The 24,180-nt window shown below is 43.5% G+C and overlaps 5 protein-coding genes across 7 annotated transcripts; 2 read left to right on the top strand and 3 right to left on the bottom strand.

Annotated features, from left to right (window-relative positions):
• The first annotated feature begins 1,090 nt into the window (after nucleotides 1-1,090).
• Nucleotides 1,091-5,036, top strand: LOC128252743 (trypsin). Its single transcript, XM_052980783.1, has 4 exons — nucleotides 1,091-1,960; nucleotides 2,965-3,151; nucleotides 3,211-3,885; nucleotides 4,554-5,036. The coding sequence occupies exons 1-4, from the start codon at nucleotides 1,780-1,782 to the stop codon at nucleotides 4,807-4,809; spliced, it is 1,299 nt and encodes a 432-aa protein (XP_052836743.1). The 5' UTR covers nucleotides 1,091-1,779; the 3' UTR covers nucleotides 4,810-5,036.
• On the bottom strand, nucleotides 4,851-12,754 carry LOC128252549 (lysosome membrane protein 2). The gene is made up of 7 exons (XM_052980377.1): nucleotides 12,180-12,754; nucleotides 7,548-7,639; nucleotides 6,402-6,914; nucleotides 6,154-6,314; nucleotides 5,812-6,092; nucleotides 5,623-5,741; nucleotides 4,851-5,562 (listed from the first exon to the last, which is right to left on the bottom strand). Exons 1-7 carry the CDS (start codon nucleotides 12,214-12,216, stop codon nucleotides 5,107-5,109), a joined length of 1,659 nt encoding a protein of 552 aa, XP_052836337.1. The 5' UTR covers nucleotides 12,217-12,754; the 3' UTR covers nucleotides 4,851-5,106.
• LOC128252670 (synaptic vesicle glycoprotein 2A) lies at nucleotides 7,550-21,961 on the bottom strand. The gene is made up of 7 exons (XM_052980644.1): nucleotides 21,829-21,961; nucleotides 21,442-21,766; nucleotides 20,437-20,973; nucleotides 20,237-20,381; nucleotides 19,772-20,177; nucleotides 19,617-19,707; nucleotides 7,550-7,639 (listed from the first exon to the last, which is right to left on the bottom strand). The coding sequence occupies exons 1-6, from the start codon at nucleotides 21,860-21,862 to the stop codon at nucleotides 19,673-19,675; spliced, it is 1,482 nt and encodes a 493-aa protein (XP_052836604.1). The 5' UTR covers nucleotides 21,863-21,961; the 3' UTR covers nucleotides 7,550-7,639; nucleotides 19,617-19,672.
• LOC128252857 (neuropeptide F) lies at nucleotides 9,564-19,061 on the top strand. 3 transcript variants are annotated; one of them, XM_052981133.1, is made up of 3 exons: nucleotides 9,564-10,095; nucleotides 18,464-18,743; nucleotides 18,796-19,061. In XM_052981133.1, exons 2-3 carry the CDS (start codon nucleotides 18,468-18,470, stop codon nucleotides 18,826-18,828), a joined length of 309 nt encoding a protein of 102 aa, XP_052837093.1. In that variant the 5' UTR covers nucleotides 9,564-10,095; nucleotides 18,464-18,467; the 3' UTR covers nucleotides 18,829-19,061. The 3 variants fall into 3 exon arrangements, with proteins under 3 accessions (XP_052837093.1, XP_052837177.1, XP_052837001.1); XM_052981217.1 differs by lacking the exon at nucleotides 9,564-10,095 and adding an exon at nucleotides 17,433-17,572 and having other exon boundaries at nucleotides 18,817-19,061; XM_052981041.1 differs by lacking the exon at nucleotides 9,564-10,095 and adding an exon at nucleotides 17,433-17,572.
• Nucleotides 21,926-23,013, bottom strand: LOC128252803 (ATP synthase mitochondrial F1 complex assembly factor 1). The gene is made up of 2 exons (XM_052980913.1): nucleotides 22,614-23,013; nucleotides 21,926-22,559 (listed from the first exon to the last, which is right to left on the bottom strand). The coding sequence occupies exons 1-2, from the start codon at nucleotides 22,856-22,858 to the stop codon at nucleotides 21,965-21,967; spliced, it is 840 nt and encodes a 279-aa protein (XP_052836873.1). The 5' UTR covers nucleotides 22,859-23,013; the 3' UTR covers nucleotides 21,926-21,964.
• Between the last annotated feature and the right edge of the window lie 1,167 nt (nucleotides 23,014-24,180).

Below are 24,180 nucleotides of genomic sequence, written 5' to 3'. Positions count from 1 at the left end.
GACTTAATTTTGCAATTACAACAGTTTTACATTTACTTGGCAGATACAATGCCCTGCTCGCATGCAATCGCACTTTAAGCTCGCTACTTGTTTTTTTTTAGTATCGGGTTAAGCTGCCATCTACTCAATGGATCGTAATCAAAAGATTACAAAACCAGTGGGGGTTAATTTACCAGCTCTTATAAAGTGCTATATTTTGTTTTGAATGTATTTTTGATTATAAATATTTCTCCCAAGCTGCTGGAAAGACTTGCTAATCTGGTTTTAATACGCTAAAAAATAAACCAATCATGTTAATGACCCCTCGTTTAACTAATTTACTAGTTTCACAATGGCCCAAGCTAATAACTTAAGACTTATGTTTGAAAACTTTTAAATCAATAAAAGAAAAATATAAAATACTGTGTTTTATTTTCATATTTATAACTTTATCTACTTCCATACCTTTTTTGAAGAATTTCTCAATAATCAACTAAGGTTAGTTTTTTAGTTAAAAACTGAAACTCACTCATTAATCACTAACTCAAAAGTAGAACGTTTCAAATGTTGAATCAATGTTAAGCCATTGAAAAGGTAACAAGTTAAGTTTTAATCAGGAAATAAATGTCAAAACAAAGTTTTACTTATGCGTTCATCGTTGTTATACATAATCATTGACGAATATGCAAATGAACTTGAAGTTATGAAATCATCTGCGGCATTCAGGGCCTGGGCCGACATTAGGCTTTATTTATAGCCCAAATAAAGCAAACTAATCACTATTTGCTGCCTAATTTATTCTCCTGTACTGCCACTTTCCACGGTAAATGATTTCCGTGGGTTGAGTTGGGCCAACTTACCCTTTTCCATCGCCATCTCAGCTGGCCATCATCTGTGTGGCTTTTGATTGCCCCCCAACGTCCCGCTGTCTTTTCACTTTCGTTGGCTCGGCTCCGCTTTTGTTGTTGCTGCTGCTGGAGCGCGGGGGCATGCCACACCGCCGCAGTCGACGTCTCCGTCTCCGTCGCCGCCGACGTCTGCGGCGCCGCTCCGCGATCGAAACGGTAAATGTTTGCTGGCAAACCCGAGCAGAGCACAGTTGCATTTTGGCGCTCGTCCCCAACGATTCGCACTCGCACCTGGCGCCAAGTAAAGAGCCAAATCACAAGCCGTCAAAACACCAAACTCCGATGGTCGCGCATGCGCACGCGCTCAAAGAAATCGAAACAAAATCGAAAAGCAGCCAAAAAGTGACCGTTATTACCGTAAAGCCCCTGCAGCCCAGCCAGCATCTAAAGTCGTTACATTACATAATCGAGATCGAGAGTGGAAACTGCTTCTTTCTGGCCAAAAACTGAAACGGCCAACTTCTGCGCACAATTCGCCATGTCGACGCCGCCCAGCCAGCGGACTAATTAATGCGCGCTCGTGGAAAGAAAAGCAAAAAAAGCGGAGCTGGGAGACCTCGTTAATTATAATACTTAAGGCCGGAAAAAAGCGCTTGGCCCGTGAGCCGCAATCCGCCTCCGTTCCCAGTTCCCGGTCCCCGAACCAGTCCCCCGGAAAAAAAAAATAAACCCTCGACCGCCCATTCGACGGCCAGCGTGAAAGTTAAAAGCATCTGGTCATCGGCAGCAGGACAAAGCCAGATCTACAGCCGGAGCTACAGATACAGATACAGCTACAGATACAGATACTGTATCCATCTGGAGGTACATCTCCGTAAGCGGGCTCTGTGGGTCAGTCATGCGCGCGATGAGCAGCTGAGCTGCGCCAGCTGCCCGAGGAGCGGCCACCGAGATGATGAAGCCATCACAGTTACAGTCACGGTCACAGTCGCGGTCACAGTCGCGGTCACAGTCGCGGACACAGTCGCGGACACACTCGCAGTGCTACTGGCAGTCCCCAGCGGCGAATGCCGCGACCTTGAGCTGGCTGTGCCTCCTGCTGCTGCTGCCCTCTTCCAGGCAGTTTGAGACGGGTAGGTCCAAAACTATGGCAAGATGCGAATATTACTATTGTAAATAAACCATTCCAAAGTATAGCAAAAATAAAAAACAAACAAACAACAAATCAAACGTAATCTAGATATAAAATATTTCATGGAATTTTAAACCAATCTCAATCCATCTTTCAATCACAGCAATCCTCATAACTAGCTAAACGCTAATTGTGATAACTATTCTCACACTAGAATATTTTCATTTTAAATTAAATAAAACCGGTATTAATATAACACAACAAAAACTCACTTATTCCTTAAAAAAACATTTGTAGCATATAAAATAATGTTCACTGGCTTAAACAAGTATTATTTACTAATCATAATAACCAATAACGTGACATTGCTTATGTTTTTTGTTAACACTTTTATAAATATATGTTTAAAATAAAAAAAAGCGAAGTCATAAACAAGATTGATCGATCTCTATTGATATTTCAACACCTCAAATTTAAATTACTACTACGAGACGTGACGAAACTATTAATCAACATTTTAAGGCCTTAAGTTCACTTAAACGATAGTGTAAATTAGTTGACAGAACGAGATGTCATTTAATGTTTTAAAAGCAATTTATCAACAAAATTTAGTTATTAAAAATTAAATATAAAAAACGTAATTTTTTGAGTACCTATAACCAGAGAAAACAGCAAAGTAAAATAAACATTAAAGTGTTTGAATGTAACATTGTTTTTCAAAATAAAATCTTACTTAAAATAAACTAAGAGCATGGTAAATAATTATTAACATATTTAATAGGTTTATTCAATAGGAAAATTTAAGATTTGAATTTTTTTATCACTTTAAATATCCATTTTCTTAACTTATAAAATCGAAAGTGTAAAGTGAACCTTGTTTGGATTTACTATCTTTTTCTCTGGGTGTTGTTAAACGAAAATAAATCCGAGAAGAAATCCCATTTTAAATCAAAATACTACCCAACAAATAGTTTTTCAACTTAATAAGCATGTTTTATATTGCAGACTGTGGCTGTCGACCAGCGCGTAGAGGACCGCGGATAATTGCAGGGGCTGCCACAAATGAGGGCCAGTTTCCCTGGCAGGCTTCCCTGGAGCTACTGCATCCATCGCTCGGATTTCTGGGCCATTGGTGCGGAGCGGTGCTGATCCACCAGTATTGGATACTCTCCGCCGCCCACTGTGTTCACAAGTAAGTGGATAAGCAAAGAGTGCAAATGTTACAGATAATATATTTAATACATTACCTAGCGATCTCTTCAACCTGCCCATTCCGCCGCTGTGGACGGTGGTCTTGGGCGAACACGATCGCGACGTGGAATCGGGCAACGAGCAGCGCATTCCCGTCGAGAAGATCGTGATGCACCACCGCTACCACAACTTCCGGCACGACGTGGTGCTGATGAAGCTCTCAAAGCCGGCGGATCTCGCCAGGGCCTCGAACATCCGGCGCATCTGTCTGCCCTTCCTGCTGGCCGAATCTCCGGATGCGGCACTTTCGGAGGCAGTGCCCCCATCGGCCGATGAGGACGTGCTCCTCCAGCAGCTGGAGCTGGCTGATGTGCCCGCCAAGATCGACAACTTCCTGCGCAGCGTCCAGAGCCGAAGGCGCTACAGGAATGTCACGGCTCCCAGCATGAAGGAGCTGATGAACATGAAGATCCTCAGCAGGATGCGCCAAGCGCTGGCGCAACGCTCCCCGCGCAGCCTGAAACGCTCGCGAAGACGCAATGACAAGCTCATGAAGCTGGGTCCTCGGAGGGATTCAGAGGACTCTGCAGAGCAGAAGCATCTCAAGCTCAGTGAGGAGCCAAAGGAGTTGGCCTTTGTGGACTGTGTGGCCACGGGATGGGGCAAGGCCAACATCAGTGGGGATCTGTCCAATCAGCTGCTGAAAACTCAGGTGCCACTGCACCAGAATGGCAGGTGAGTGACCTAGCGAATTCTTTACGCTGCAAATGTTTCAGCTATTATATTCTATACTCTATATATTTTATAATATTCTATAATTTATAAATAGTTTTTACTTTTATGACTTTCAATCAATTTGGCTTACTATTTTGACCTTTATTAATTATTATTAAAAAGGGGGAGGTGGAGTTTTTAAAATATATTTTTTAGTTTATGTTTATTTTTAATCTAAAATCGATATGACAGTGTCAAAATTTCAACTTAGTTTTAGCGGTTGAAGCGACTTGACCATCGTGTTTTTAAGTTGGATTTCTGAATAAGTCAAAGTTTAAGTCAATTTGTTTACGAATGCCATTTCTGGAGTTTTTTTTTTAATTTTATTTTTTTTTTTAATTTTTTTTTATTAAAAAAAAATAAATAAAAAAAATAAAAAGAATTGAAAATGAAAAAATAGCTTCGTAATAACCAGGGGAATACTATTACCGTTCAAAAGCAGTTTGATCTAATTTTGAAATGACCCTGTGAAATCCAATGATGTTCGCCGCAAACCACCTTTTTTCGAAGAATTTAAGGCCGAAATAGGGCCTTTAAAACCCTATGGTCAACTTTACCACGTAATGTTAATTTTTATTGTATCACAGTGTTGTTGATATATTTGATGCATAAATTTTACCTTTTTGCAGGTGCAAGGATGCCTACGGCAGCTTCGTGAACATCCACGGCGGCCACCTGTGCGCCGGCAAGCTGAACGGCGAGGGCGGCACCTGCGTGGGCGACTCCGGCGGACCGCTGCAGTGCCGCCTAAGCCTCGACGGACCCTGGATCCTGGTGGGGGTCACCTCCTTCGGCTCGGGCTGTGCGCTGGAGGGCTTCCCCGATGTGTACACCCGCACCTCGTACTACATGAAGTGGATCGAGGACACGATCGCCGCCCACTGAATCAAGGATTACACCTATATATATATATATATATATATATGTATAGTACATATAGCTATCGACCTGTATTTATCGAGTGCAAGCTCAGCTGTACATTGCTTACTGTTACCACTCTAAGTGTAGCCCTAGCTTATCGTTATCGTTATCGTTAACTAGTATGTAGGCACGGACGTTCCCTAAGTTGTTTCCGACGAGCACAATAATTTACACCGAATCTTAAGCCTAAATATCACAGTGTTGCCCCTTCTTGAGTTGAGGTAAGCATTCCGTTCCGATCCGATCTGATCCGATCCTGGGTTACGCCTTGGCCAGCTTGGGCTTGAAGCTGCCGCCGCCGAAGAGCAGCTGGAGCTGCTCCTCCGGCTCCAGCGGAAGCGAGGGCTTCCGCAGCCCGCTGGCCAAACTGAGGCCAACGCCGATCACCTGCACGGCCGTGCCCCGCTCCGCCTGGTCCACCTTCTGGAACTGCTTGGTCGGGGGCCAGAAGCAGAGCATGAGGGCGCTGCACAGCTGGTAAACGCCGGCCAGCAGCATTCCCAGGGCGGCGCTCCACTGCAGCAGCGGGAAGCCCCACTTGATGCCGTGGATGAGCAGCCGCAGGCTCAGGCACAGCACGTCGATGTTCAGGTCCACCCACAGCAGCGGCAGGATCATGTTCTCGAAGGGCGCCATCATCCGGTTGAAACTTACCTTGCCGACCACCTGGTTGGCCTGCAACCTCAAATGGGTGCCCTGCATCGGAGCTCCCAGTTGCTGGAACACAAAAGGTAGGGTCAGTTTATGTGCACTTGGGTTGCCTTTGGCTTGGCTTACCGGTTGTACCACGAAGGTGGAGGTGAAGCGCGACTCGTTCGGCTGGAGCCCCTCAAATGGCTCCAGCAAACTGGGATCGGCGTGCATGAAATGCGGATACGTAATGGCTAAAGGAATATCTGAAAGGAAAGAGGCAAACCCGTAAATAAGAATGCTTATATGGTCACATTCCAGGCCACAAGTACTCACTGTAGTAGCAGGGTGAGACGCTGCCAACGCCCTTCTTGAGGCAGCGGTTGTTCTTGCAGTAGCACGAGGAGTTGGCGTTGTCCAGCTCGCTGTCGAAGGAGTCCGGCTCCATCACGAACTCGAAGGCATCGAGACCATTGTAGCTGGTGGTGCGGTTGAACTTCACGGGCAGGCGGCGGCAGAAAGTGCGCCTGTACAGGAAGAACTCGTCGTTCTCGTCCATGTCCAGTGGGAAGAGGGTGGCGTCATGGCTGCCCCAGATGCGATTGCACATGGTACCACTAACAAGTAAATGCAATTGTAAAACTTCCAGCTTGTAAAGGGCTCTAGTGAAGCACTCACTTGGTCTCCTCGTCGTACTGCCAACGCTTGAATCCGCGCTCTCCATTGATGCTGTCCACGGTGTAGCCACGCGGAGCATCCGGCAGCTTCACCCCGTAGTTGTCCTTGCGCTCCGGCAGGTTCATGTTGAACACATTGCTCTCATTTCCCTCCCGAAAGAGCTGAAGTGGGTATCATAATATATATTTTAATATATTTCAACTTTAAAAGATAATGGCATTGTTTGTTTGGCATTCTAAGATTCTCACCTTCTCCATGATGCCAAAGTTGGCAAAGTCAATCCAACTGGGCACGAAACGAGCGGCCAGTTGCACCAGGTGATCTTCGTAGCCCCACATGTAGTCGTGGACACTCATCTCCAGCATGGGCTGTGAGTTCAGTTGCCTGGTTAGGGCACTCAGTCCCAGGGAGGCGAACATCGACAGGCTGGAGGCCAGAGTGGTCACACCCATCAGTGGGATGTTGGGAGCTCGGATGCGGTCGACCTTGGGATCGCCAACAGATCGCTCCGGCGCAAAGACATACTCTCGTTTGGGCGTGTAGGTGATCGTGTTGTTGGACTCATTGTAGGTGATGTTGTGGTTGCTCAAAACCTCCTTGTAAACGTAAGGGCCCACCTCCTGGAGCTGCAACTTGGATGCCCTGCCCGCCGTGAACTCGTCCACGTTGGTGTAATTGAACATGTACACATTGATGTATACGTCGATGGGGGGTAGCAGCCACAGTCGGTGAAGCAAAGCACCGGGCTTCAAGCTCAATTGCTGCAAGGGAAATAAGTTACAAAAATTGTTTATATACATGTTGCACTTCAACAGAATCATAGATGGGGCAGAACCATTGTCTAACAGAATTGAATGCCAAGCATTGGCCCTCAAAAATACCTTTTGTTTAGTTCGTTTATTTTGAATTAGGTCAATAAATTTGTTGTCAATGTCCATGAACACACTTTTCTATTGATAAAACCCTGAATTTGTAGTAGCGGAAACATTGGTTTTGAATCAAGAACTAAAATATAACAATCTAAGAAATTCTGAACAAAAAACAACCATATTTGCATATCAACTAAAGCTTGCTTTATCTTAGATATCAATTAACTTAACTTGATTTATTTGAATATATTATTGTATTTCTATATCGTTTGACCAATGTTATTGTTATTATAAATTAATTATTAACCTAATATTATTAACTTTACTGGGTTAGTAAGAAACTTTGATACTTGGGGTGTTTGTTATACGTTTCCAGATCGCTTGACAAAATGCACGTTTTTTGTATCGTGACACTGCTAACAATTAAGTTGTTAAAGTTACTAATTGACATGACGATAGCACACAGATAATTATTCCCGATATTCCTGCAATATTTTCACATGTAAACCAGAGATATATGCTTACCGCATCCAGGATGCTCTGAAGTGGGTCCGCGATGAGGACCAGCGACCCGAAGAAAAGCAGGGTCATACCGAGGGCAGCGCAGCGCAGCAGCTCTGCAATAAAATAGATCAGCGGGTGAGTTATGGTCATGCAAGCGTTGTCAGCTGAAGTTGAACTGGTTTGGCGCCGTTCCAGTTTGTCGATAGTGTGCGTCCGTGACCCCCCGCCCCCCTCACCATCATCGTCATCTTCATCATCATGCTTATCATGCCATTGACCTTGGCGGCGGATCGGATCGGGTCGGCCGAGATCTGCGACCTACCTCAATGGCAGGAGCAGGAAGAGCAGCTCCAGGCCAAAATATAAACAAAACGATGACGACTGGCAGACGATGACGATGCCCAAAAACGGTGGCGGTTCAATGAACGTTCTTCGATTTAATATTCGCAAAAGCGGGGGAAGTTGATGCGTGCATTCCGAAGAAAACAAAAATTCCCATAATTCTAGTTTACTGCCCTTGCTCTCAGGCATTTTTCCGGCAATTTAAATATATTGTCTAAAATTTAAAAGCCATATTATTCGTTTATAGACGGCATTAACATGTTCGCACAGCTGCCAACTGGTTTTAGCAAATCGCCAACTTTTTAGCATAGATAAACAAAAGACGTTTGTTTAATTTATGGTTACACCTTCAATACAAGAATTTATTTTCGTTTTCAAGTGAATTTACTAAACTGAAAAGTGAATTGCGACTGATTTCGAGTGGCTGCTTGGACCAATTGCATAAGACTGCTGCTCCTAGAAAAGTCGTAAAAATCCAGTTCCACTGACCTTGTTTGGAATATTAATAAAAAGCACGGAAGATGGGCAAGGCAATCGAAGCATATCAATCTGGGCTGCACTTCGCCTCATATCTACTTGAAGTGAAATCACTCACTTTACGACCGAAACTCGTTTATTCTCACCTTCCGCGAAGATTATTGTCTTTGCCCGAGCTGTGTGTTCACTTCCGCACTCGAAATCGGGCCGGAAATTGGCCAAAAGTCTGATAATCCAAAACGTGGTCGCACCCAGTCCTCCTGTGACCGATTTCCAGCGATCACGGCCGTTCCACGAAGATGAAAGATCATATTTTGTGGGGGCGCTCGTGCGGTCATAAATCGACCGCACAATCTTGGCCCATTTATCGGTAGAAATCGTTTAGCGAGTGCTCGCCATAAAAACAAAGCCAGAAAAGCCCCCAATTGTTTGCCCAAATAATAGAAGTTTCTTTGGAACTAGAAACCGAAAGCGATGACCGATACACCTGCCAAGATCAATGAACTGGCTAGAGCCCAGCACGCCCCTAGCTCGCTCCAAAATGGCACGATCCCACAGCATCTGCGGCGGAGATTGAAAAGCAAACAGCATAAACTCATTAACAATTTCGCTTCGGTGTCAACTTTGGTGTCATAAATAGGTTCAAGACTTCACAATCAAAACAAACCGCGATGATACATGACAAATTATGCATGGCGTCGATGAAACCAGAAATCCAAACATATTGATTGATAGGAATAACGAGTGTGCACAGGAAAAAAATATGCCAAAAAAACGGGGTATAATATTAAAAATTATTCCTTTTAATTAAATATATAGAAAAATAATAAAAACAAAACTTTCAGAAATTCATAAGCTAACAATAATACAAGTTTTAAAAGCGCTTAGAGGCAAAGGTTCAAAAAAGACGTCTAAAGACTAAAGTCCAATTATATTATATTCATAATTAAAATGCATAAAATGTTAATTACTTTTGTTGATATTCGCAGCAAAAGGTTTTAATAATGACAAATAGACATATGTAGATTATCTTTAGGATACAACCTTTCATTACTTTTGTTTCACGAGTTCTTGGAAAGCATTACATTTTAAGAACTTGCGTTAAAGATAATTTATTCAAAAATAAAAAATTATTTATTTTTCATTTAAATGGAGCCTTGCAGTAAGAGCAATTATTAAATTCACAATTTCATGATGCAACATGTTCATATTGTTTTGCCAGCACTAAACCTTAAAATTAACCTTTTTTTCTCTGTGTAGACTTAGATGCTCATGCATATCCTTGCCTTGAGTGTGACAGCCGAAATTCCCGAACTATGGGGCCCACCCATAAATTAGGCCACACACAAAGCGGCCCAAATTATTCTGCTGCAATGGAATGACCAATGCCAAAGCCGACACGCAAAGTGGCAAAACCACACGAAAAGCTCCACGGGCTGGCAAAAAGTGGAGCTGTTGCATTGCGCAACAATTGCACCGGCCAAGCAAAGTCCGAGGCAAAATCGGCGATGGCAATGGCGATGGCGATGACGATGGGAAGATTGGCGGGCCAAAACACACACAAGCCACACAAGACATCGCATCATGAATGAATGACGCTTGTCTCGATCTGAGCGCAGCAGCAGCTGATTCAGTGAGCTGTGAACTTGTTTGCGACAGCAAAACAGCAGCCAGTCGGCAATTGCCTATCGGCAGCCAGTAGTCAGTAGCCAGCTCAATATCGGACGGGATCGGATATATCAGTTACTAAGTACGAGCTCGACGGCTGACGGCTGCCTCTGCAGCGGTCTGAAGTTCAAGTTCGGTGCAACTCGCCGGCTAGTATATCGTACTAAACAAAACCAAAAAAAACAAAAAAAAACAAAATAAAACCTGCAAATTAACCCGACTCCAAGTGCTGGAGATAATATGTTTTTGACCAGTCAAAGCGTCACCGGTGGTGACCCACTGAAGTCAAGAATGAATTTGTTTTGTTTCTGACCGAACACCTTCGCCGGCTGACAGGCAGGTGTGTGTGTGTGTGTGTGTGTGTGTGCGACTTCCGTCAAACGACAATAAATTAGGCAAATAGCAGTATGCTATAGCTATTGTATAGGTATAGTATAGTATAGTGCGACGCTGAGATTCGCGCTCGGGTATCCACAAGATACAGATACTCTGTTAGCATGTGCCGATGCGATCCGATTGCCTAATAGTCGCCGCTGTTATGACGATGTTTGTTTGCCGCCTGCCTGTTTGGCTCTGTTTGGCTAGTGATTAATCCCAGATCCGTTGCTGTTTGCTTTTAATCATCGCCAAAACCAAAAAACCCAAAACCCTTAAATAGTCGCAGTCAAAGTCTCGCGGCAATTAGACGCCCGCCAATAAGGAAAAGTAAATATGTAGCGCGCCAAGTTTACAATTTTACAACTTCCCCAAATCGCTGGCTGTGATACTGATGTTGAGATGCTGATTTTGAGATACTGATGCTGAAATGCTGATCCGATTTGTTCGCCTTTGAAGCGGATACTTTACACTGGCGATGATATTGTTATTGCTAATGCCCGGACAATAGCTGTTACTTGCATTGTTTAGCGGGCATTGAGCTGTAGATCGTATTGATTTATGGCGCACTGCCTCAAATTAGTTGGATCGTTCTCTATTTCTCTGCAAGTCATGTTTGCGTTTCGGTTTTGGGATTGATGGGGGGATCTGTCAGCATCTTTTCGAGCTATAGCTATAACTATAGCTATAGCCATAGCTATGCATATCATATCATGGGGCCAATCTGACCCGGGCTGGGCAATCATCGCGTTCACCTTCAGTTTTCCCAGCGCATTTATGCTGATTGAAATCATCGAACTTCATGGTAAGGTAATACGTGACATTTTCAGTCACAACCGATTTCATTTGAAATCTTAATTTATGCAAACTTAATTGCACTACCGTCCAGATCCGTTAATACACATACACGTACGCTTCCGAAGACTTTGCTCCGGAATGAGCTGATAGCGAATGACTTCGCCAAAACGATCCGAAGATCTACATGTGTACGTTACACATGTATGTTTGTTCAGATACAAGCTGCTTACAATTAATCTGAGGTCTGAAGTGACCCTACACAAGTGGCCTACAAAGTATAGAACCCTACGCCCTTGGCGGCTCATTTGTTGTTATGCAAATCGGACGATGTCTTGCCCTTTTTTTTTAGTTGGCTTTGAGCATATGTTAACTGCTTTGGCCGAGAGACGAGAGTCGAGGCGGTGCCGAAAAATAAAAGAGATAAAAGATAACCCTAGAAAGCACTAATTAATACAATTTCAAAAACATTTTTGTTCGTTTTCATTTTGTGTCGCTATTATTAGCTAATAGCTGTCGTGCTGCCAAAAATCTATGGACTTTAGAACTGGTCCGCTATCCAGGTATTTGCAATAAATAAAATAGTAGATACAGACGCGTGCGGCCAGCTGTCGGTATTTTGGTATTTCGGTAATTCGGTAATTAGCATTCTAATTTTCGCCGGGAAGTTGTTTTTGGGAAATTTCGAAACCGTTTTATATCGCTTTGATTAGCATGTACACGAGCGTTTAAAAATCCATTGCACCATTCCTACTAGATTGCAGCGATTTTGGCAGCTAAGGCGATTTAGCGACTTTAGCGATTTTAGCAGTTAGTGTGCAAGAGATCTTTGTTGACGTTTTTACGATCGCGTGGGGGCAGCTACAGCTCCCTTGGCTGGAAACCGCGGTTCGAATTAACTTTTATGGGCCTTTGGCTTTGACCAATGCGGACAATGGTCCGCATGGCTTAATTAAGCGCTGGCCGCTTTGGCTTTTTTGGGCCGAATATACTCACTTGCATTGCGCTGGTTTTTGTTGGTAAATAGTTTCATTTCGGCACCTAAAAATATTTAGCTCCGGCGCGATCTGATTTTTCCCCTCCTTTTTTTTCTGTTTTTTTTTCGCACTTGATTGAACGGCTGGCTTGCTGGCTGGTTAGTTGGTTAGTTATTTATTGATTTATGACGAAAATCAATTAATTCTTGTGTTATTATTTATGACCGCAAATTAAACTATTAACAGGTCGGTCGCGTTACGGATTGTGTTGGGGGTTGTGATTGAAATTGAAATTCCGATTACGATCGGGGAATTTGCATGGTTAAATTGGTTTTGACTCGGCTTTCATATAACCGTGGTCCCATTTGCCTAATAGGTCGAGTAAGTGTCTGGTTCCTGGCGATTGTCCACCCGAGAGGAGATCCGTTCAGGGCCTATGGAGCTGTCACTGTTGCCTGATTCTGGTGGCTGGTGTCTGGCGGATGGTGGCTGAACTAGAATCTCGCTGCTTTTTCTCTGACTCGAATCGGACTGAACTGAACTGTCACGCACTTCCTATTCTCACAAATTTTGACAACTTAATGCGCCGATCTCGACTGCAGTGGGGACCTTTATATGGACTCTTGGGCCGATTCCCGATCTCTCGGCCGATCGAGCGCCGAGTGTCTGGCGGAGATCGGATCGGCTAGCAGCTAGCAGCTAGCAGCTAGCAGCTAGCTAGCTAGCTGGCACTAGCATCTCAACCTTTCTACAACCGGTCCACATTCAAGCCTCTGCTCGGGCTTCGCTCGGCTAAAATCGCGCACGTTCGCACTAGCACTATCACTGGCACTCGCACTCGCATGCGCAGTCGTTGGCCAAAACAAAAACCCCAGAACCCCAGAGCCCCAAACAGCATTAAGTCGCTTTTTGGTCCGGGGCTATGAACCCCCTGGGCGAACGAACACCTAGCCCAAACCGCTGGGTTAGCATAGAACTCGGGGTGAGATGGGTTGGCGTTGGCCATTGTCTCGAGCTCGCGAATCGCTTAGCAGCAAATGTCTTCCCATAAATTTAATGGCTCAAATGACTCTATTTAATCCAGCGGCCTCTATCTTGGGCACAGCAGACACGCACACGTGCCGCTGCCCTTTTTGCGGCCCCTCTCCCCCTCCATAAATATGCATGAAGCTTTGTCGCAATTAAAAGCCATTTCTTGACGCAATTACATCCAGTTCTGATTCTTAGCAGCCAATAACGATTAGCTACTAACTGGCTGTTCTGATAATTATCCGTCCGCTGTTTAGCTCGATATTTATGACAGATCTGTGGCGTGCCCATGCGATCGATCTAATCACCCTGACTAAGCCACTAGCCACTAGCCTATAGCCTATAGAGTGTGACCTATTTTGCTCTACTCGACATAATCCCTGACCCGGCCAGTATAGTAAATATCATCTTCACTTGCCGTTCTTCCCGGTAGACTTTCTGAGTCTGAGAAATGACATTTTGTGTGCTTTTATTGCCCGCCATTGTTCGTGGACTGTTGCCACGACGTCAAGCAACCGCACAGGTGATCTGATCCCGAATAGACAATGAGCTCCCTCCTAACTGCCATATGGCATGTGAGCCGCAATTTGCCATCGGGCGGCTGTTGTTACCAGGCTAATTGTTGTTTGTGTTTATGGCATCGCGGGACGTAATTATGGCATCCCAAAGTCCCATTTTTTGATGTGCGCTTTTATGCTTTCTCCAAAAGTTCCCAGGGTTCTAGGTTGTGACCATAATAAAAGCTGTTCACTAGGAAGTGGTGGGTCCTGGATAAATCAAAACTTCCTTGGCCAAAGGATTCCAGAAATAGCATATGAATAAATATATTAAATATAAAAACAAATAAAAGCTATTGGCCTATTATCTGTTTTAAATATAACCCACAAGACATCTCCTATAAATTTAAAATTGAATTGGCCATAAATATGTAATATAAAGGAAACCAGTTTCTTAACCAATCTCATAAATACTTGTATCTCACAAAATAGGTGTGAAGAAACCTTTTTTTTAAGCCAGCCATGCCTAAAAGAATTCTCGTTTAGAGCTACATTTAAAGATTTTATGAGACACACGTTTGCGAGAAACTTGTGGATTAATTAAGTGAAAAATAAAAAAGTTATTTTATTTATTTATTATTGAAAGTCAAAGTTTGGTAGAAAATTTAAATCAGCATGCGAATTTTATTACCTTACAAAAGCTTGATGAATAAACTAGCATATTTTAGTTATTAATCTGTTATCTTGAAAATCAGACAAAAATCTTTGGCATCAGGCCCTACACTAATTGGCAAAAAAAAAAACGTTAAGGGAAGTTCTCTAAAATGTTTGATCAAGTTATTTAATTTGAAATCCCCAAGCCTGATCAAAGCAAATTAGAAATTGGAAAAAACCATATCTATTTTTGTTCCCAAGAATAATCTCTGACGTACTGCAAAGTGATCCCTTACACACTCCACAAACGCCTCTCTGCCCGAGTAGAATTCACGTGGAATACCACGGATCTGACTAACCCTTTCGATATCGATCAATATTTGCCAGATTTAGAAAACCAAACAACAACACACACAAATAGATGCAAACTTTGTTATTAAGCTGCGAAATTTTTAGGTACAATTATCATTTGGCTGCCAATGAGCCCATTGTTTGGCGACCGTCTAAATGCCAGTGGCCGAATTGGCGTCCATCATCAAGACGAGGAAAGCCCCGAAAGTTGGAGGAGCGCATTCGGACCTACACTGATGTGGTCAGTGAGCTAGCGAAATATTTGCCTATGCCCATCTCAAAACTATTTCGCATACACTAAACGCTCAATTATCCCAAGTAGTTTTTAACGAGCCGCAGGGGGCGACGGATCATCGAATCGAAATTATTAACATCTACGCAAACAGCGCGTCGGGGCTCTCGAAACTGTTCTCCCGAAATTGGGGGCTGTCATGCAAATGTATATATTTTACGATATGGGCCTGGGAAAGAGGGTAACCCCCGTCATGGGATCCGGAAAACGCAGGCCGCAACTTATAAGTTGTAACTGTATAAAACAAGGCACTTTGTCGTAATTGCAACGCCGCATCAACCTAAAGTATTGTCTGAAGCATTGGCTAGCACGATGACGTTGGCGATTTAGCACATGAGAGGTGACAAAAGCCCTGCAAAGTCGCAGCCAGCAGAACAATGAAGTGCATATACGAGGTGCTGGGAAAAACCAAGAGGTAGCCCAACTTGACCAGCTCCAGCAGCTCTCAATGCGGAATATTCGCTGGCAGAAGTCCTTGAACCAGTTAAGGGATTTCCCCGCATAGCCATAAAATTGAGCTGCAAGAAACTCTGTAAAATTACTTTCCGTTAGGGTGGACTGAGCAATCTACGCATTCGCTTAGAAAAGCTTTTTTATATAGACTAATTATATCAAGCTAAATGACTATTTAACTTCACCAACACAACAATAACTCTTACTGCACGCTAGAAAATTTTTTGTTGACAACGTACAAATAATTTTATGTGGTTTGTTATGAAAACAATTTTCAACCAAAACGAACAAGTCTATGGAAATTTTATTAAGGAAATTTTCATATCAACAATCATTATTTCATTTCGTCAGAAACGCAAGTAGATATAACCTTTAAGCCATCTTGACAGCGTTATCTCAATAGCAGGCTGAGTCACAACACTAAAATCATAGCCGAATTTGTTATTTACAGAATGAAACAAAAATTAATTGGTTGTTGTGCGGATGGCGACCTTTTAGATTTTGATCAAATATGAGGGTTATTGCCGCCGCGAGGTCAGGAAAACAAGTACAAAAGTATAAGTGGAGTGTTTTTATAGGATCAACGTGTTTTAAGAATCAAATGAAAATTATTTCATTTACAAAGGTCCTTTAACAAGATATTAGTTTGAATTTGTTTAATTGTTTTGGTTTTTTTTGTTGCATAAATCTTTTGCAATCTTTCTTGTGCTTATTAAGTACAACAATAACGAGAGGTGCATGAAAGTTCAGGGGACTTCGGCCAGACATTGTCCGATCCGATAATGAATGCCGATCGCAAGGTAAGCATATGGGAGTGCTGGTGGCAGTAGCCACAGCATGTAATCGCCTATCTTAGCTCCAATTATTGGCAAAGGCAAGTGTGCTCTATATCGGCGGTCGTTAATGGAACTGGAACTGGAGCTAAACTCTCAGGCGAACAATGAGGAACCAACAATGTTGGATGGCAATTAGATTTAAATATGAATCGCTACCGCCCGTCGCAAATGAATATCTAACGAGTTTAATTGGAGCGATAATCACAACAACAGTGGGCCAGAAAACGGAGACGATGGCAAAAACAAAAACAAAACAAAAAACTTGTAAATAAGTAATGGGTTGAGCGTTAATTAGTCAGAACGCGCTTATAACAAACATTAACTTAATAAGCATCCAGAAGAGCTAGCTCCGTGATGTCATGTTGCCATAGTGCTCCACAAGGGAAAGCATATTACGTATACGCACTGCAGCCACAGCACTGCAATCGCTATTGAAATTAGTTAACCGCCTGACCCCAAATTAAACAGCAATGGGAAGTCGGGCAGCGCACTTAATACCTCATCGGGTCGCGTATCGCAATCAGCGTCGCCGACTAAGCCAACAGTTATTAAACAATAATCAAAATAGTATAATTAATGACACAGTGCCGCAACTCTGACGCCAGCGAAGGCGGAAGGAGGAGTGCAGCTAGGCTGTGAGCACATAAATCAGGGAACTGATTTCAGGTGGGGCAGGCGGCAGGCAGCAGGCGGCAGGCACTAATCCTGCTTATCGAAAATTTGTCATTTATTCAGTTATTCCCATAATTCTGCTTCTGATAGCCCCGTTTCCAGATATCTCGTTAGCCAACTGTCACCATTTGTTAGCGCCCGCCAATCTCCGTTCGCATTTGCTTTTGCATACCGCCCACCTATCGCTCCGAACTTGAACTCGGATTGCCACTACCACTCCCCTTCCCATTCCCATTCCCATTCCCTCTCCCACTCCAACACCCACACCCACTCTCGGTGGCTCTTCCGTTCCAGCTGCTGCAAAAGTTCAAGCACAGCAGCAGCAGTGGCAGCAGCCACATAATTAGCCTGCATATGAAAACATTTTAGAGGTTTCGCCCCGGTGTTCGTTTCGTTTCGTTTCGAATCGTTTTGCCAACTTCCGTTCGCTTCTGGTCGGGATCTGGACGAGGGTGGCCGTGATAAGCCGGGCACATCCTCCAGCCAGCGACTCCTATAAATACCTGTTGCCAATGGCTTTTGGCCAACACTTATTCACGGTCGCGTCAGCTGATTACACAGTCCGCCAAACAATAGCATTGTGATATCGTTTGCGTTCCCAAATACTCAAATTCCCCCATCGGACTAGGTAAGTGCCTCGAAACGGAACAATCCCAAGGCTCACTTCGCCGTAAACCACTTAGCTTAGTTCGTTTTAATCAAGTAAATCACGCAAATGCACATTCTGAGCACTATTTTGTGTGCTCTTTAGCCCCGATGGGTCGTTAAGCAATGATTCATATCCGCATCCTTTCGTTTGGGCCCTAACTAGAAGCTAACTGCCTTATAATACTCGTAATTATCGGCTTTATTTGCATTTAGCTGGGCGCAAGCATTAACAACTTGCGTCAGTCCCGCCCAAAAATCATTGAGTACCGATCATAAACGACGGCAGTCGACAGCTTGTTGATCATTTAGCCGAGTTTTAGCTGATTAGCATACTCGATTGCCAGCTATTAACTGAGGCCCTCCAAAGAGCTAGACCCCTAAATATAGTAGGTCCCCGAGCTTTATGAGATCTAAATTGCTTAATATCAGTAGTTAGTTCTAAGATTTTTCTCTAACCTGGAAACGATTACTACGTATGGAAAAACACCATATAAATTATATATAAACATCGTTACTTTCACTTTGCCAGACTATTTTTCTAATAATAATTCATTTAAAAGAATTTTTAATTAACAATTAATATATATTTTTTGTACCCATACTAAAAGCTTATAAGCTAAAAAGATACACAAATAATAATAAAACTTGAAATGTATTCAATGATTAGCGACTGCTAATTTTTTACGACCTTCCCTAACTCCAGCAAATAGTTAGATATAGCTACTTTTAAAAGATTTTATTTAAAATTTGTAGTTTTTTGTTTAATAAATGCGATTTAATCAAAGCATTTTTAATTAAAATGGGCCCAACTAGAAACGTGCTACTCAATCTGAACGTTTGAAATTGATGATTTCGCAACATATTTTTGCAGAACTATGTGTCAAACAATGCGTTGCATCCTGATTGTCTGCGTGGCCCTTGCTCTTCTTGCCGCCGGCTGCCGCGTGGAGGCCTCGAACTCCAGACCGCCGCGGAAGAACGATGTCAACACCATGGCCGATGCCTATAAGTTCCTGCAGGATCTGGACACCTACTACGGGGACAGGGCCCGGGTTCGATTCGGAAAGCGGGGGGCCCTGATGGACATGCTGAGGAATCGCGAACTGGACAACTTTAATCTGGGAAAGAATGCCAACAACGGAGGAGAATTGGTAACCAGAGATGACTCGCCTAACGACGGAGTAATATAGTTTTATCCTGCAGGTCCGCGCTTTGGATGAGGAGGAGGTGTACTAAACCCACTCTTGGCAACCATGGCAACGTTCTTAACTCATGATTATTGTTATTAGCATACGCATTATTGTTTAGAATATTTTTCGGGGCAATAGTTTAACGTGTTGGGAGAGGATTTGTAGTTGCAGCTACAGAATTAAGGAGTTATTCTAGTCTTGATGTTTGTTGAATAAATGAAATACCCAAATAAACGTCTTCGTGATGTTAAAACTTAAATAAAGAGTGCAATGATCAAATTGTGTTTTTTATTTCCTAAAGTGTCGAAATGACAAACTATATTGTTTTCCAAAAGTCCCGTCAGATTATTAAAATTTCTAAATCCCTGCGATAGACTGTCCCAAGTCCGATAATTAAGTTTTCTACTTTAAGTATACTACGGCCAGATGCTTTTATAGATACTCAAGACTGGTTTTTGCTGCATAATTTCGGGCTATTTTTATACCTTAAAAAGTTGGATTTAAAAAAATTGGTGTTTGGTTTACTTTATTGTTTTTAACGAGTTTAATATTATTTTTGGAAATAAACTCTAGGTAATTGATTTATTTTTTAATATTATATCGTAGAACAAGAAAATTATACTTCGTTTAAGTTGCGACTGATTCGTTCAAAATGATGTTAATAGACCCCAAACAACAATTTTCATAATATTTAGTAATTTATAGAATAAGTCTTAAAATGTCATCTATGTTAAAATAAACAGTGTGCTGCAGTTTAAGGATTATTTGCACTCCCTGCATCAAATTGAGAAGGCTAACCAACTCCAATTATATTAAATGAAAAGCATTCCTTACCTAATTTTCACTGAAATAAGACGGAACAACGATTTGAGACCAAAAAATATGCGAATTTATAATGGCAAATACCCCTCCATGCAAGCGGCAACTGTGAAAGAAAAATAGGAAATGAAAAACTTATATTTGCAGGACTAACTAATATTGGTTCTAACTCAGAGGTAGTATGGCTATCGCCAGCAGGATCAGTTCGCAGCTGTCCTGGATGTTGGAGCCCACCAAGATGGCGCCAATGGCCGCACCACAGCGGCACCACATCAGGCTGATGCACAGTGCCTTGCCACGGATGTAGGTGGGCACGAAGCCCAGCAGGGAACCGCCGAGCAGGCCAACCGTAACGCCGGGAAACGCGATTAGGAACACCAGCGAAAAGAGTTGGAATGTGTAATTGGTGACAAAGATGAGGAGAAAACCACCTGTCGAGGCGGCCACCAGGGAGAAGACGAATATCACCTTCTTGTGCACGCAAAAGAGCGACAGCCAGCTAAGATTGTACAGCACGATATAGACAGCTCCCAGGATGAAGGAGTCGTTGAAGCCCAGAAAGGAGTCGTTGCAGACCTGGCCGGGAAAAAATTAAAAAAAAAGACAGGCAAAACTTAGCACAGAGCACGGCTTACCGCCTCCAGGTCACTTTCACTTTCAACAATTGGCCCCATATCGGGAACGAAGAGTATGCGACAAAAGGTCATGCCCTCTGTGTTGCCCTGCCGCATGTTGCATCGATTTCGCATGGCAGTGTACCAAATGCCCAGGCCGTTCGCCCTGCGGACTCGTGGATTAAGTAAAGGGAAACCCCCCAGGCAGCCAGCACACTCACAACAGACCGAGCACGAACATAACCAAGCAGGCGCAGACGAAGTAGCCGACGAAGGGTTTCCGGAACAGTGGCATCGCATCGTTGAGCATCGAGAGCAGGAAGTTATGCTTGCCCTTCCGCCGTTTCACCTCGACGTGGTCCTGGTAGGTGCGCAGGTGCTCTTTCTGCTCGTCGCTCAGAGGACGCCCGGTGTTCTTCCGGGATATCCACTCCATCGTGGCCAAGCCCCTCTGGGTATCGCCGATCATCAACAGAAACTTGGGGCTCTCCGGCAAGTGCAGCAGCAGGAAGAAGGCAACCACGCCCGGGATTATGTTCAAACAGCCCAAAACGCGCCAAGGTCTCAGTGTCAGGGAGCCCACCACATCCACCTCAAACTCCATAAAGCTCGCACTCAGGAACAGGCTGGCCCAGCCGGGGCAGTAGACCATGGCGAAGCCGGTGAACATGTACATGTGGGTGATGGTGCGGATCAAGATTCGGTGCGAGCAGAACTCGCTCAGGTAAGTGGCGGCCACGAAGCTAGGACCTGCCACACTGAGCCAAGGGGAGATAAAGATTGGATACATGATGGGATCGTTTGTGATGGACTCTTATAATCGTAGGGGAAATACTGTGCATGTTTTTGTCTCCTTCTCAGCGTAAGAGGTTTTACTAAAATCACTAGAGATTTATGAAAAATATTTTAAAATGTAACAGAGTTCCTCAAACTAGCATTATTCCTAGCAATGTCGGTATCGCAAGAGTTTATTATTAGAGTTTAGAGTTTATTATTACTTGATTCATTTCATATTTTTCCCTTAATTAAGAATATTCATGAGTTTAACGATGTTTTAAAATGAGAAATGTAAATATGCAATATAATTTAAGTCCTACCACTGAATAAATGTTTGTGAAAACGAAAACATAAAGCACAAAGTTATTTACATAACCCTGCTTTTATGTTTAGGCTGAATTCCCCAACGATTTGTGGTCTCAAGATGTAAATCCCCGCGTGGTACTCACAAAATGCACGTGATGAAGCGCGTCACAAAGAAGCCGGTGAAGCTGACCATGAACATGGACATAACGGAACACAAATTGCTCAGAGTGATGGTACGCAGCAGGGTCCAGCGCCGGCCCTTCTTGTCGGTGATGTAGCCCCAGAAATAGGAGGAGCAGATGATGCCCATGAATCCGGCCGCCGTCAACGAGGCCAACTGCGCCTGGTTCATGTGCAGATCGCAAACGGAAGCCGGACCGATGATGCCCATGCCCATTGTTTCGTGGATGGTGAGCATTTGCAGTAGACCGAGTGTGAGGGTAGCAAAAACATGCACCTTACCAAAACCTAAGGGGGCGATGGGCTATGGTTGTGGAAGCAAAAGGACATTAAGGCACTAAGGCATTTACCAATCTCCTCCATCACCAAGTCAAAGTGCTCCATTTTTTTTTGTTCAGTAAATACGTGAGATTTGCAGTTTTTGGTTTTATGTATGTGTTGTCGGTGTGGGGTTCGTTTCGTTTATTTTGACTATTAACGCAGGGCCTAGACCAACTGGATGTTTTCCACCTCCTTGATCAGATCCATGTGCTTGAACTCGTCCGGTTTGCGGGTGAAGGTCTCCAGCAGGCGCAGCTTGCCCTCGTCGGGCTTCAGGTAGAACATCTGCAGCTCGTTGGCCAGGCACTGAGCCTCCTGGGCCGTGAGCACCTTGTTGTCGTACTCGCCGCGCATCAGGACCACTCCCTTGTCCTGGACCTCGGTGTAGTGGACCATTGTGAGGCACTCGGGGGCGTTCTCGTGGTGCACCTGGTAGGCCAGCAGCGGGGTGAAGTGCACCGTGTTGGCGGCGAACTGCAGCATGACAAACTCGAAGCCCTCGCTGCGGGGCAGTGGGATGATGAAGACGGGGTGCTCCTTGGCCCTGGCCATGAGGGTCTCGTACTGAGCAGTGGTGAGGGTGGCGGCCAAAACCTCCTTCGACTTGTGGTACTCCAGCCAGATCTGCGAGATCTCCTCGGCGCCCTTGTCGGCAATCAGCTCCAGCTTCATGATGTCGGTGAGCTTCTTGTGCGGCAGTTCAGCCTGCTCCTTCTGGGCCTGCAACTTTTGCTTGGGATTCAGCAGCTCGGAGTAGGACCTGAAATCGGGGTGGGGGTTAGCTCATTTTGCGGACTACGAACTCGGGACTCACCTGGCCTGGCTCTGGCCATCCTTGATGGGATTCACCACACGCTCCACGCGATCCAGGAACTCCTCCGCCGACGTCTGCTGCAGCTGGGCAATCTTGGCCGCGTACTTGGAGTAGTAGGGATTGCTCTCCTTCAGCTTCTCGATGGCCTCCTCGGCGCGGCGCGCGGCGGACATGGTAATGGTGCGATGGACAGACAAGGAGTTATTCGGGAAAACGCGAAATAACAATTTTCGGGCGCATGCCATTTCCGCACTCAAAAATTATACAACTGGACAGCTGTTCGTAGTAGTTGCCACATCGAATGCAGAAAACAACCTTTTCTCGTCGGTGTGGCAACGCTGTCAAGTGGGAAGTTTAGTAGGGGCATTCCCGATGATCATTGACATTTGCCCAACGGCTGCCGTATGTTTTTACTTTTATATTTAAACGGAATGACAAACAAGACAGTGAAACAATATTTATACTACATTTTTATTTTGATTGTTTTAAAAACCAAACTACTTATATAATGACAATATTTGAAAGTATAATAGATTTTGGTTATTATAAACGTGGGGGATTTAGCGAGGCTCCTTCTAAAATACATTTTATTGTCAGAATATTTCTTAAACGACTAAATTGCTAGATCGTTGAATATTGCCATGCCTTGTGTTTGCTTTTCCATACGATTTAACTTTTAAGAAATCACAACCTCGAGGTGTTTAGATCGTCAGATTTATGTATTTTTTACTTTCCACTTTTTCCACACTTGGGAATGCACCTTTTAAGTGTTGCCACAGTTTGAATTTTTTTAACTTGCTCACCAATGGGTAAATTAAGTTAAAAACCCGTTATGACTCACACTTTAGTTTTTGCACCAACCGAAAAGTTTTGAAATAACATTCCCCAATAAAAAAAAATGGTCTTACAACACAATTTTATATTTTACAGAATTTGTGGTATTTTAATGTGTTGCATTTTAAACAGCACAAAGCGAAATAAAACACAATTTTTCATTTCACCCTGATTTTCAAATTAAAATAATTGCTAGTATAGACGAACACTACCAAAATCACACTGTACAATGCCTAAAAAGCTTTTCCCGATACCCACCTCTCCAGATATACTTACTTACCCACACAGGGAAACGATAGTTTATTTTTTCAAATTCAAACTTGCCAATACTGCTGAGAAGTCTTAAGAGATTGCAAATAACTTGTTTCGAAGCGATATTGTAAGTGAACATGTTATAAACTCAGGTATGCGAAATTAATTGCTTACCCATGCTGAGTGCCAATTACACTAATTATTACATAGTTAGCCGTAAAATAATACTTGTTTGAAAATTTATTTATTATTTATAAGCCGTACTTGGACCTTCTTGAGCACATTTGGTTGGCAAATCAGCTATACTCGAATTGTAGCTAAACAACAGGGATGCAGTAATTTCAAGAAGTTAGACTTTATACTTGGAGTTGTATCCACTCCACTCATATCTTCAAGCAGAACTGTTAAGCGAAGCTTAAATTGAAAATTAAATTCAGAAGCTCTATAATATTATTCGTAATTACGGTCCCTGGGTCTTGAG

Source organism: Drosophila gunungcola, chromosome 3R, assembly GCF_025200985.1.
Source record: "Drosophila gunungcola strain Sukarami chromosome 3R, Dgunungcola_SK_2, whole genome shotgun sequence".
NCBI lineage: Eukaryota > Metazoa > Arthropoda > Insecta > Diptera > Drosophilidae > Drosophila > Drosophila gunungcola.
The sequence above is the reverse complement of the archived record's forward strand: the minus strand, read 5'-3'. Positions and strand labels throughout refer to the sequence as shown.

Excerpts from the sequence above, each read along its gene's own strand:
- LOC128252743 (XM_052980783.1), top strand. The coding sequence starts at position 1,780 with ATGATGAAGCCATCACAGTTACAGTCACGGTCACAGTCGCGGTCACAG. Across the intron at positions 1,961-2,964 it reads TTCCAGGCAGTTTGAGACGG|ACTGTGGCTGTCGACCAGCG; the intron begins GTAGGTCCAAAA and ends TTTATATTGCAG. Across the intron at positions 3,886-4,553 it reads CCACTGCACCAGAATGGCAG|GTGCAAGGATGCCTACGGCA; the intron begins GTGAGTGACCTA and ends ACCTTTTTGCAG.
- LOC128252549 (XM_052980377.1), bottom strand. The coding sequence starts at position 12,216 with ATGAAACTATTTACCAACAAAAACCAGCGCAATGCAA. Across the intron at positions 6,093-6,153 it reads CAGTACGACGAGGAGACCAA|TGGTACCATGTGCAATCGCA; the intron begins GTGAGTGCTTCA and ends TTTACTTGTTAG. Across the intron at positions 5,742-5,811 it reads CGTCTCACCCTGCTACTACA|ATATTCCTTTAGCCATTACG; the intron begins GTGAGTACTTGT and ends CTTTCCTTTCAG.
- LOC128252857 (XM_052981133.1), top strand. The coding sequence starts at position 18,468 with ATGTGTCAAACAATGCGTTGCATCCTGATTGTCTGCGTGGCCCTTGCT. Across the intron at positions 18,744-18,795 it reads CCAACAACGGAGGAGAATTG|GTCCGCGCTTTGGATGAGGA; the intron begins GTAACCAGAGAT and ends TTTATCCTGCAG.
- LOC128252670 (XM_052980644.1), bottom strand. The coding sequence starts at position 21,862 with ATGGAGCACTTTGACTTGGTGATGGAGGAGATTG. Across the intron at positions 20,974-21,441 it reads CGCTTCATCACGTGCATTTT|TGTGGCAGGTCCTAGCTTCG; the intron begins GTGAGTACCACG and ends CCCTTGGCTCAG. Across the intron at positions 20,178-20,236 it reads GTGAAAGTGACCTGGAGGCG|GTCTGCAACGACTCCTTTCT; the intron begins GTAAGCCGTGCT and ends TTTCCCGGCCAG.
- LOC128252803 (XM_052980913.1), bottom strand. The coding sequence starts at position 22,858 with ATGGCATGCGCCCGAAAATTGTTATTTCGCGTTTTCCCGAATAACTCC. Across the intron at positions 22,560-22,613 it reads GATGGCCAGAGCCAGGCCAG|GTCCTACTCCGAGCTGCTGA; the intron begins GTGAGTCCCGAG and ends CCCCGATTTCAG.